This window comes from Manis pentadactyla, chromosome 8, assembly GCF_030020395.1.
Source record: "Manis pentadactyla isolate mManPen7 chromosome 8, mManPen7.hap1, whole genome shotgun sequence".
In the NCBI taxonomy this organism is placed as follows: domain Eukaryota; kingdom Metazoa; phylum Chordata; class Mammalia; order Pholidota; family Manidae; genus Manis; species Manis pentadactyla.
In genome coordinates this window covers 114261474-114273472 of record NC_080026.1, presented here as the reverse complement: position 1 = coordinate 114273472, position 11999 = coordinate 114261474, and the positions used below count along the sequence as shown (strand labels likewise).

The 11999-nt window shown below is 42.0% G+C and overlaps 1 protein-coding gene and 1 long non-coding RNA gene across 8 annotated transcripts in view; one reads left to right on the top strand and one right to left on the bottom strand.

The window, feature by feature from the left end:
* Window positions 1-437: 437 nt before the first annotated feature.
* On the bottom strand, window positions 438-3565 carry LOC130684630 (uncharacterized). Its single transcript, XR_008999000.1, has 2 exons — window positions 3504-3565; window positions 438-659 (listed from the first exon to the last, which is right to left on the bottom strand). It is a non-coding gene; the product is annotated as an uncharacterized LOC130684630 (long non-coding RNA).
* A 4969-nt stretch (window positions 3566-8534) lies between these two features.
* The window catches only part of STN1 (STN1 subunit of CST complex), a 44800-nt gene continuing 41335 nt past the window's right edge, over window positions 8535-11999 (top strand). For 4 of the 7 annotated variants that reach the window (XM_036898485.2, XM_036898483.2, XM_057506282.1 and 1 more), the window contains exons 1-2: window positions 8561-8885; window positions 9174-9367. In XM_036898485.2, coding sequence (XP_036754380.1) covers window positions 9235-9367 — 133 coding nt within the window. In that variant the 5' untranslated portion in view covers window positions 8561-8885; window positions 9174-9234. The other 3 variants (XM_036898482.2, XM_057506281.1, XM_036898476.2) reach the window with 3 other exon arrangements.

Sequence of the window (11999 nt, the reverse complement as noted above, 5' to 3'; positions counted from 1 at the left end):
AGTAGAATAAACAGTAGAATAAACCCATATGTTACCATCACTCTGCTTGGATAATTATCAACATTTTGCCCCAATTTTTAAAATTTAATATTTGTGCCTACCATTATATTCCAGGCTGTGGGAGATACAGAAAAAACTATGCCCCTAAGTAGCTTATTGTCAAGTTGGGGGAACCTGAGGAACATTCACAAAATATCTCCTAAAGAAACAAGTGCTAAGATGTGTAATGACGACTGTACATTCCCCAGGAGTTCAGGGAAGGAGCATCACTGTTGCCTGAAGGGCTGGGAGCCTAGATTTCAGATTGTGGCAGACCTGGTAAAATCTGTATAAAGATGAGTTGGGCAGGCTTGCTGGACAGGGTAACCAGCATAACCAGGTTGTATTCACTTGGCTCTGTAAGAGTCTCCCATCATTTAAAAGCACTCACCCGCCCCCATGCTTCACACTTTAATCATCAGGGCTCACAGCAGCTGTCACCCTTCGAGCCAATAGACGTCAAGCCCTGCTGCAAATTACATCATCAGAACCGATTAGCTCTTGAACTTGTCAGCACAATGGCTGTTCAATCTTCTCCAGATGACTTGTTAATTAACCTCTGCAATACGCTGTCTTTGACATCACTGGGGAGTTCAATTTTTTCTTGATTGAAAGTAGCCCTGGGGAGAATTATAAATTGGTAAGAGAAACAAAATTCTATTCAGCTTTATGCTAATCAACCCAGCTTTATGCTAATACTAATGAAATGTCATGGCTCCTTGAGCCTATAGGCACATGTCATATAATTAAGAAAAATATAGCATGATGTTACAGCTCATCTCTTGAATTACATTAACATTTAAGATGGTCTATTTTCTTATGCACATGACAATAGCACAAAATGTGGGAGCTTATACATTTAATAAGATTTCACTTTTTAATTCTTCTCAACCTTAAATACACGAATTCAAATACTAAGGGTGAAAACTTGAAAAAATACCTTATTGAAATATAGGTACAGATCAAGAAACATTAAATGAGCAGTATCCTCAGAAGTCCCCTTCATGCCCCCTTCTGGAAAGTCAGTGCTCCCAAGCAAAGAGTAACCACTATCCTGACTGCTAACACCATAGAATGGTTATGCCTGATTTTGTACATTGATATAATAGTCATGCAGTATTCATCTCTTTTGTATCTAGCTTCTTTCTTCCAACATTATGTATGTGAAATTCAAGGGATGCTACTTTAAAAATGGCTTTTATTATCAAATAAGTAACAAATACCCAACATTTACAAGTTGGAAAACACCATCCCTTTTAATTAGTTTTAAAATTGTATGCATGTCTGTACACAATTTATCTAATCAAGGTTACAAGCTTTTTTTAAAGGTACTGCATCAAAAGAAAAGTTCATATTTCTTTTTGTCATTTTTATTAATCCTTTTATCCTGGCCTTTTATTATGACTATTAATTCCATTTCTCCAAAACTTAATCTTTAGTCAGCTCTAAGTGCCTTATAATCTTTGCAGCATCTTTATAAAAAGGAGAGAGATACAAGAATAAGACACAGTTTATTTTCCAGCTGGTGGTCTCACAGGTAGCTGGTAGCCACTAGGGAAGCAGTTGTGTGTGTGTTGGCAGCTCTGCCCTATAAGGACATCTGTCATCTGTCAGAGCAACACTCTGGGACTTTCCCAGAAGAGTGGGTGTGCATCCAAGATTTGAGGTGAAGAACCAAGGCTTGGTTGTTTCCACTTACCTCATTTTGAGCATGAATCCAATTCAAAAAAGTCCACCTGGCTCATAAACTACCCATGAAGGACAGGAACCTCCACCTTTGGCAAGCAGGGTGTGGATTTGTGGCTTAAATGACCAGGCATAAGGTAGCAGCCAGGTGACTGTCACATAAGTGCACATACTGTAAACCACAGTCTGTGGGCAGCATTGCCTGAGATACAGACTTTGTTTTTACAATTTTTAAAATTTTGAATACACACAATATAAAATTAACCATCTTCATTTTTTTAAGTATACAATTCAGTGGTATTAAGTACATTCATACTGTTGTACAGTTATCACTACCATCCATCTCCAGAGCTCCATTCCTCTTGCAAAACTGAAACTGTGTCCATTAAATAATAACACCCTGTTCCCTCCCCCTAGTCCCTGGCAACCACCATTCTGCTTTCATCAAGATACAGACTTTCAAAATACAAAATCAAGACTTTTTCTCATGCACTCAATCCAGGCTCTTAGGACACAACTTTTCTTTATGAGAATATCTTTCTCTTCTCTCCAGGATGAAATCCCAGCCCATTACCTCCTGCTTTTCATCTTTGTCAAGGTCATCATCCTTTTGTCTGGATCCCCTTTGGTAGAATCAGACTATTTGGGCAGAAACAAGTTCCCTGGTTTAAGTATAAGGATGTAAAGAGTATCTCTCCCTCAGCCATCGCTCAATGTCATTTCTGGTTCTTAATCCAGAAAATGCTCCAGTGAATTGCACACTGGTTCACACCATGCCTTCTGCTCACTGAGGAATCTTCTTCAAAGTCCACGAGACAGGATGTGCTATGAGTAATTGCTTTCTTCAACTAGGTAATTTCTGACTTGTTCTATGTTTCAGTCCTTTATCCCTTATTTTCTGAGCCACCTCATCTCATCTGGCCCAATGGACATACCATAAACCAAAAGCCCTACCATTAGGGACATAGTTGGTTAAAGAGATGAACAAAATTGGACAAAATTAACCAAAACACTCTGAGAATACAACAAAAAGACACCAAAGAGAGTGAGAGCATGACATCACAGGGGATCAAGCAACACTGCTGGGGAGGCTGAAGAAGTGATACAGATTAAAGGCATTTAACAATCTGAGAAGTGTTTATGCTTAAACTTCAGGTAAGCACAGTGGGAGTCTGTGGCATTCTGGTCTGGGCAACTCCCATTCCCCTCCCCAGCTCCAGCCCCTTACTGGCCAATGTAGGTGGTCTGTCAGAGCACAACTGTACCTCTGCCACAGTCAAAGGGGCTCATTCAATTCAGAGTGCCCAAAATTTCAGGGAGAAAAAAATATAATAATTATATGGGCTAATATGAAGACTATATAGATATCTTTTTCTCATGTTTCATCTTAACTTCCTTAAAAGATGCACAATTATATTAAGCAATAATTATTGTATAGTTGAATTTATTTATAGATGCAATATATATGACAATAAAGCACAAAAAGTGGGGAGGAAATAGAAGCAATATTGAAGCAAAGTTTCTATATTTTTCTAAAATTAAATTAGAAATAATCTGAAGTAGATTGTGATACATTAAGATGTGTATTTAATCCTTAGATTAAAATCTCTTAAAAAAACTAGTTTTTTTTCAAAATTAACAGAGTAAATTAAATGTTACATTGAAAACATTGAACATAGAAGAAGCCAGTTAAGGAGCAGAAGAATGAAAAAGAGAATTGACATGTAGAAAACAAATAGAGAAATGACAAATTTAAGTCCAACCATAGCAATACTTACATTAAATGTGAAGAGTCTAAACACCCTGATCAAAAGGCAGAGATTGTTAGACTGGATAGAAGGCAAGATCCAACTATATACTGTCTACAAGAGACACACCTTAGATTCAAACACACAAGTAGGTTGAAAGTAAAAAGATAGAAAAAGATATGCGAACAGTAACTATAGGAGAATTGGAGTAGTTATATTAATAGTGGACCAAATAGACTTTAAGACAAGAAATTTCACTACAAAGAGGGACATTTCATAACGATAAAAGAGCCCCTACATTAGGAAGATATAACTATTATAAATACATGTGCACTTAACAACTAGGCTTCAAAATACATAAAGTGAAAACTGACATCTATTTCAGAGATAACTCAGGTGAAAAAGGAAGAGGCAAGGTTACTGTCTCCTGATCCCCCCAACTCCACTCCCCTACCTTATTCTGCCAGTTTATGCAGCATTTATCATGACGTGTTGTAATTATATTTACCTGTCTGGCTCACTCAGATCCTCTTTGTCCTTTGTATGCCCAGTGTATGGCAGTCTTAAGTATATACAGTTCTTTTTTTAGGTTAATTAATTAATAAGTGAATGGCACCCAGGTAGAGGGGGAAAAGCAAAAGAGAGCATGACATATTTTCGGAACTCTTAAGTTGTTCCAAATGCCCTAAGTAGCATTTCCCAAACTAAATTCCTTGATATGTTTAATAGAGTTTGGTGCTCAAACTTAATGCACTCTGTTCCTTTCTTGGACATTCTCAATGCCCATTATTGTGCTGAAATCTGTTTTCATCCTTTCTCAAACTTATTTGACCAGACTTTCATTAATATCTTGAGGAAGTACTCCTCAGAACAGTGAAGAACGCTTTGAGAGGTTGGTGGGAGATGAGTCCAGAGAGCTGGGTTGTAGCCAGACCATGAGAAACCTGGTTTGAAATGCTAAGAAATTTGAACTTTATTTTGCAGACTACATAAAGCCATTGAAAGGTTTTAGACAAGGGAGTGTGACATTGTCTAATTTGCATTTTATAAGGATATCCTCGCAGTAGCATAGACCATGAATCCAAGGGAGGCCAGCCTAGAGGCGGAAGAGCTGGTTGGAAGGTGATGGCAATACTCCAGGCAATGATGAAAGGCTGGATAAGGCTATGGCAACAGGAGCAGGGAGGAGGGACTAAATTAAGAAAATACTCACGAAGCAGAATTGACAGGTCTTTGTGATTAGTAGCAACCGAGGGTAAGAGAGAGGGAGGTGTCTGTGATGCATTCCAGTTTTCTGACTTACACAATTCGTGGGTGGTGATGACATTCATTTGTCAAGGAAGAACTGTGGGGGAGGTTTAGTTTGAGGTACCCAAGAGAATCCATTTGGAAACTGAGTTGTGGAGCTCAGGAGACAGTTCTGAGTTAGAAATGAAGACGTGAGGAATATTGGTTTGGTTAAAGCCATAGGTTTGGATGAGGCTTCTCAGAAGTATACAGGGTAAAAAGGAATTTGGGCAGGAGGTTGAATCTTGGAGAACATCAACATTTAAGATTAACAGGAGAAGAGGACACTGGGCAGGAAGAAACAGGTAGAAGGAAACCATAAAGAATGTCATGATCATATTAACATCAAATAGTAGAAAATCAGACAAAAAAAAAGAGGAAACTATCCATTGTGTTTGAGAATTTGAATGTAATTGTTAACTTTAAGAGAGAAATTTCAAGGAAGTGGTGGGCTGGAGTGGAGTTAGTTGCCAGCTAAATTAAGAAGAGCCAAATTATGGTAAATTGAATTAGAGAGGAGGAAGTGTGGATAGAAAATGCAGGATTCTTCCAAGTAATTTAACTTTAAAAGGAGAGAGGAGAGGCAGTCGTTAGAGGGGCTGGGCTCTTCAGAGAGGCTGTTTTCTAAAAGTTGTATGATACTTAAAGAGTGGGGAGAGCATGTTTGTGTGCCAAGGAGACACCAAAGAGAGGGGGAGCGTGACATCACAGGGGATCAAGCAACACTGCTGGGGAGCAACACTACAGGCAGCAATGGACCCAGCAATATTTTCTGACTCTATTTCTTCACCATTATTTGGTGAATATCCCCTAACAAACAGTTTTGGGGATAGATTCAGTATATTATGTGAGATGCAGCTGGTATCCCCACTGTTTTTAAAATTCATTAAACATTCCTCTGGTCAATAATCAACAGCATCCTATTGCTTACAGGGAGTAAAAGTAGAAACTAACTCAAGCCCTTTGGAATCTAGTGAAAATCGTGTTCCCCAGACTGCATCCACTGCAGCTGCCCTTTCCAGCCAGGCTGCTGTGCTGGCTTGCCCACAGACGTGGCTGGCTCATCCTGCTCCCACCCAGCACAATATGATCCCCTTCTTTATAGGGAAACTGGGAGTAAAACCCCATCCTATCACAGCTTACAAGATACTTTGGGATCTGCCTTCTGCTTCTTTCCAATTAAATATGCAACCACTCTCATCCTCCGTTCTTCTGACAGGTAAGTACTTCCTGCCTCCAGACATTCACCCTTAACTCTGCATCCTGGGATGCTCAAACCTTTGCACTTTTCACGGCTGGCTCCTTCTCATCCTTCAGGTCTCAGCTTGAATGTCACTTTGTCACATCTGATGAAAGTAGATCTATATAAAGTTGATTCCACAACCCACTATGAATGATCATAATACACTTTTTGTTTCCTTCAAAACACTGAGAAACACTCTCTGCTCATTTTTTTTTATTGTCCAACCCCTTTCCTTCCAACAGAATGCAGGCTCCATGAAGGCTGTACATGATCTCTCTTGTCTCTTTCTTACCCCCAGTGTCTTATACAGTTCTTGGTAAGTGCTTTCATGAATGAATGAATGAACAGCTTATCCATAGTCTCAAACCCCAGCTTAAATCCCACCTTCATAGTTAATAGCAATACTAGCTTGTATGTGCTGACTGCTTACCTTGTTGCAGTGGTTACATGTTATCTTACTTAATGGGCTCCTTCCTCCATTTACCTCCTGTGACCCATACAGTAGTTATGATCCAGGCCACATTTTATATTTACTCACAGGTTAGCCTCTTGTTTTGTATTTAATATACTACATACATCACTCTTTTAGCTCCTGTGAAATAAAAATTCTTAGTGTTCCCCCCTAGCACACAGTATTCAAAGTATGTTGAGTGACTGAAGATATCCCCTAAGGGTTACAACATTAATATACTAAGAATATTTGTAAGTTGTCTATTATAAACATCAAACAGATAACCTAATCCAGTTTACAGGTGGACAAAGTCCTTTTTACCTATAAAATGTCAAAAATGGTTAAAGGAAGATAGTTTGAACTTTGGGGTAGGAGATACAAAATTAATCCCCTGGTTTTCCAGAAAATTTGCTAAAATCTTAACTTTCTAGAAAGGATTGTTTAATCTGAGAAAAATGCTTGCAAAACCAAGTTATTTCACACTGAGAAATGCAAGGGTAGGTTTCTAGTATTAAGTGTGGACTGTTGGATTTTGAAATTTCCAATTCCAAATTATGGAATCCTAAGCTGAAGATGCACGATTTCAGAAGTCCCTCTGCCCCTCTCTAGGCAGTGGCTTGGGGAACCTGGAATCAATTCTGATGGAGATGGCAGAGAAGATCTTCACAAACTCCTCTAGATGCTTCTACAGTCTGGAAATTCTGTTCCACGCATCATGTTAGGATTCAATTGCAACCTACTCCTTCAACTTTTCAGCTCATATCAAAAGAAGCACCCCTAGACTCCAAGGCAAAGTCTGCTCTGCTCACCTCACCTGTGACCCTCCCCAAGGCTGGCAGTAAGCTTGGAGTCCCCAAGGGCTCTTGTCTCTACCATTCTACCCTGAATGAGCCACAAGAGTCATTCATGAAATCTTAGGCTCTGACTACACCCAATGGTGATTTTCTTCTTGGGTTCCTCCCAGGAACAGTTGTGTGCCATCCGGGAAATGTCACCCAACCTGTTTCTCTTTACCTGACAGGTCCGCTGGAAGCACCCATCCTACTGGGCGTCTTACTTGGTGTGCTTCCTTGAAGAGAGCCTCCCTCTTGTTAAAAGGGTGTCTTCTCTTAATTTAATCTTAAACTCCACAAACCCAACTGTTCTTTTCAGTTGAATATGGGTGATGCTGTTCTTTACCCAGGACTCTGTTTTGCAGTTTCATCAGTGGCCAGGGATGTAATTAAATGCCATTGTTCTAATGATATACATTTTCCATTCCAGCTGCTTGAAGTTTCTCCTCTGCTAAATAGTTCAGCAATTATCTCCTTGGCCACCACTTGCCTCCCGAGGGAATGGATTACCAGAATGACCTGTTATTTTACAGAGTCCCTGTAAATTAGGAAGAACTCTTGCCATCTGGAGTGATGTCCGGACATAGCTTATTTATGAGAGTGGCTCTTTTCTCACTTTAAATTACAACTACTGGGGACATGCACATCAAGGTGGCCATGATTTACCAAAATGGCCAGCTTTCAAAATTCTTAAATGAACAACATTCCAGAAAATAGAATAACAGGAAAGGAGACAAAATTTATTGTCATGATCTTGCAGGGCTAGTCTTCGGTAGAGCCAACACCTCGCATTCACTCAAGGGCTTAAATTTAGATACCGGTTTTGGTATTGCTTTATTTATTTGTTCATTTAATATATCAGGAACCCAAAAAAAGGTAGGCTGAACCAGTCCAACCTCTTGGAGGTCGTGGCTCTGGGTCCCACCACTAGCGCGGGGCGGGGAGAAACGGAGACTTGGTGAGCGGAGCTTGGGTAGCAGGAAATTCAGAGCCAGCTCCCAGGCCTCTAAGCTAAGGGCTCTGCGCTCCAGCGGAGGCTCGCGGAGGCCCAGCCGGCTGAGGGACTTGAGCGTGCCGGAGACAAACAGACTTCGGCAGCCTCGCAGCCACCTGGGAAGGAGCAGCGGTGCCGCGACGGGCGCAGGGTGGAGCGGGTACTCGCTGGGGTGGGCGGAGCCGCGGGCGCGAGGGGCGGGGTCGTTGGCACGCGGGCGGGGCCCTGGCGAGGCGCCGGCGGCTAGGAGTAAGGGCGCGGCGCGGAGTCGAGGTTGGTCTGGCGCTGGGAGCCGTGTGGGGCGCCGCCGGAACTGCAGAGGTGACCTCGGCCCCGCGCTCCAGCGACGGACGTGGCCGTGGACGCCGCGGCCTCCGAGTACCGGAAGGGCCGGGCCTGTGCGCTCCTGGGAGCCGTGGACCGGCGGCGAGCGCGGCGGGAGGGGTTACGAGCGGGTCTGGTTTCCGTTTTCCTCTGTCTCGTCCCGAAAACCGGAAGGTGTAGGGGCAGAGCGACGGGCCGACCTACCCACTCTGTCCCTCATGAGTATGGCCACAAGGGTGCCCATTCCTCCCTGGGCCGCACCCCTTAAAGCGGTTTTAGGGTACGCCTGTATGGACCCATCTCCCAAAGTAAAATATTGGCCTTTAGCCGTTTCGAAATTGATACTTTTGGGGAAGGAGAAACACTCCCGTAGGCAGAGGAGATTATCCTGGTGGGGAGCCATAAGGAACTCACGGGCCCTCACGAGGGACGCCCCTTTCCTCAGGCCCTGGGGCGTGGAGTTTGACAAGCCCCGGTGTTCTGGATGCCCACCGAGAACAGCTTCAGGGCTGTGCCAATTACACTGGTTTTAAACGCGTTGCAGCCTGATTTTTTGTCTCCCATCTAGATCCTCAATTCAGTGATGCAGATCCTTTCAGGGTGCCTAAAAGCCACAGCCCAGCTTCCAGATGCAGCCTGAACCCAGCCGGTGTGAAGAGGAGCCCCCTTCCCTCTTGTGGGGTTTGGATCCTGTGTTTCTAGCCTTCGCAAAATTCTACATCAGGGATATCCTGGACTTGAAGGAGTCCTGCCAGGTACCAGGTATGTGGCTGGTGGGCCTGGTGGATGCCATGTGCTGCATCTGTACCCCACATTACTTTCTGCAAAGCTGCAGAAAGCTGGGGGTTAATGGCTTTCAGGAGAGCCTTCCCTGCTACAGGCTTTGAAAATGACCTGGCCCAGACTTTTGAATGAATTCATTTACATACAAGTCAAAAACAGTCTAGATCTTTTTTATTTTTACCTTTTTAATAGATGCTTGGGAGAGTAACCTTTGTACCTAGGAATGTTTTCATCTGCATATGAAATCTTTCAGACTTAAAGTGCTCACTTGTTTTTCTTTGGGCCTGCTCTTAGTGGGAAGCTCACTGGCTCAGCATCCCTAGGCTTTAGCTCCCTTTCCTAAAGGTGCCTCTTAACCTGGTCTGGGCATGCGACTCACCTTTAAAGCATAGCTGTCTTCCTTATAAAATGGGGGCTAACCATGCCTGATTTTCTTGTGAGGTTTATATTTTGTTTTGAATTAATCAAAATCAAAGTAATATAAATTCCCTGAGAGGAAGGATATCATCTGCTTTGTTTCACCCATGTAATCTCATGCTTAGAACAGCCCCTGGGATATAGTGAGCCTTCAAGAAGGAGTAACTGGAGTGATAAAGCATTGTGAATGTAAAGTTAAATAATTTTTAAAAACTAAGGAGTGATGGTACTTAAGGAGTATATTTAAATAATTCACACAGCTGTGGCTGGATCTAAGTGTGTTTACATGAGAAGTTTGGTTAAACTCTCTTTGCTGTTTTGAAGAAATAGCAAGCTTTGAGTCAGAAGCAGTCAAGAATCTCAAGTATGCACAGTTTTAATGAGCAGATGTTTTATGTGTTTCCAGTTCTGTGGACAAATGCATTTGGATGACCTTATATTAAAGCCTTTTGTCCAGATATTTTTCACCACACCTTTATATCCTAATTATTGTTGGAAATGGCCTGTTTTTTTCCTTGGAAGGCAGCCATCCTCCCTCACGGTTGTCCACTTTCCAGAACAGTCTGGTATTCTTCATAGGTCATCTCCTCAGGAAGAAATTAATTCACACTAAATTCAGCCTTGCTTAAAGATCTTCTTGCTCAAGGAAGTATCAGGGGCATGCGAGGGGCTTAACTCTTCCCGTGGGTGAAGGACTTTACAATGAATCACCAACAAATCAAGGAAAACTTGCCCCTATGATCTTTGCTATATTCTTGGTGTTAAAAAGAAAGGCACAGGCCCATCATGGTGTCACTTCTGCTTGGCCAAGTCACCAAACCAGGGCTTAGTAGCTAAACTTCACAGTTTCAACCTCCCCCAGAAATGTAGTCAGTCAGAAATTCTCTGGTCAGCGTCATCAGCAAGATAACCCTTCTCTACCTTCCCTAAAAGAAGATGGGGTCATCTGCAGTATAGGACTCCCCAGCTCTTCCCCCTAAGAGAACATGACCTAGCCTGAAACAATCCCTTCTTTTCTTCTGCTAGTAACTTTCCCCCGACCCCCCTTTCTATAAAAACCTTCCATTTTGTACAGTTCCTTGGAGCATCTCTCTACTTGCTAGAGAGGATGCTGCCCAATTGATGAATAATAGCTTAATGAAGCCAATTAGATCTTCAAAAGTGTTTGGATTAATTTTGTTTTTTAAAACATGATAATTTCAGAGTGCTCTTGTTTAGATTATACTGTAGGGCTCTAGGGGAGGGAAATTCCACTTAAGTTATTATTTTTGTGTTGTTTTTGTTGTGTTTGGTTTGGTTTGCCATAGAGTAAAAACTTCTGATTGGACTACCTACAATTTAGAAATGCCTAAACAGCAAAGAATATTTTAAAATAACAAACGTTAACCAACAACAAAAAAAAAGATAAATAATAAACAAGTATATAATAAAGAATTTGACTGGCCTTTACCCTTAATTCCTGGAAGATCTTTGTGTTTCCGGAATGATAAGAGTGTCTTTGTTATTCCTGATGGCCCCTTGAACCATAACCTGAGTTTTTGCTAATGAGATGCCCTAGGGAGTTTCAGGATGGGGTTGGCCCGGCCTTCAGGACCCATCATGTGATTAGAGGTTTGCATCAGCCCCATCCCTTGGGAGGCTGGAAATTGAGTTGTCTATGTGGCCAGTGATTCAGTCAGTCATGCCTGGGTAATAAAACCCCAGTAAAAACTCTGGACACTGAGGCTCAGGTGAATCTCCCTGGTCGGTAATCTTACATCATGTGTCAGGAGGGTGATGTGTCCTGAGGACATGGAAGCCTTGTGCTTGGGCTTTCCCAGATCTTGTCCTATGCATCACTTTATTTGGCTAGTCCTGATTTATACCCTTTATATGAAACTGTAGTCATAAGTATAGCACCTTCTCACTTCTGCATACCATTCTAGCAAATTACCAAACCTGAAGGAATCATGGGAACGCCCAAATTTGTAGCCAGTTGGTCAGAAGTATGAGTGGCCTGTGGACCTCGAAACTTGGAGCTGATGACTGAAGCGAGAGCAGTCTTGTGGGAGACTGTGCCTTTACCCTGTGAAATTTTACCTTACTCTGGGTATTTGACATTGGAATTGCCTTGCAGAATGGTTGCAAAATGTCAACCCCCCACTAAATTAACCTGTGAATTTAGGGTTAAACTAATAAAAAGTACTATGAATTT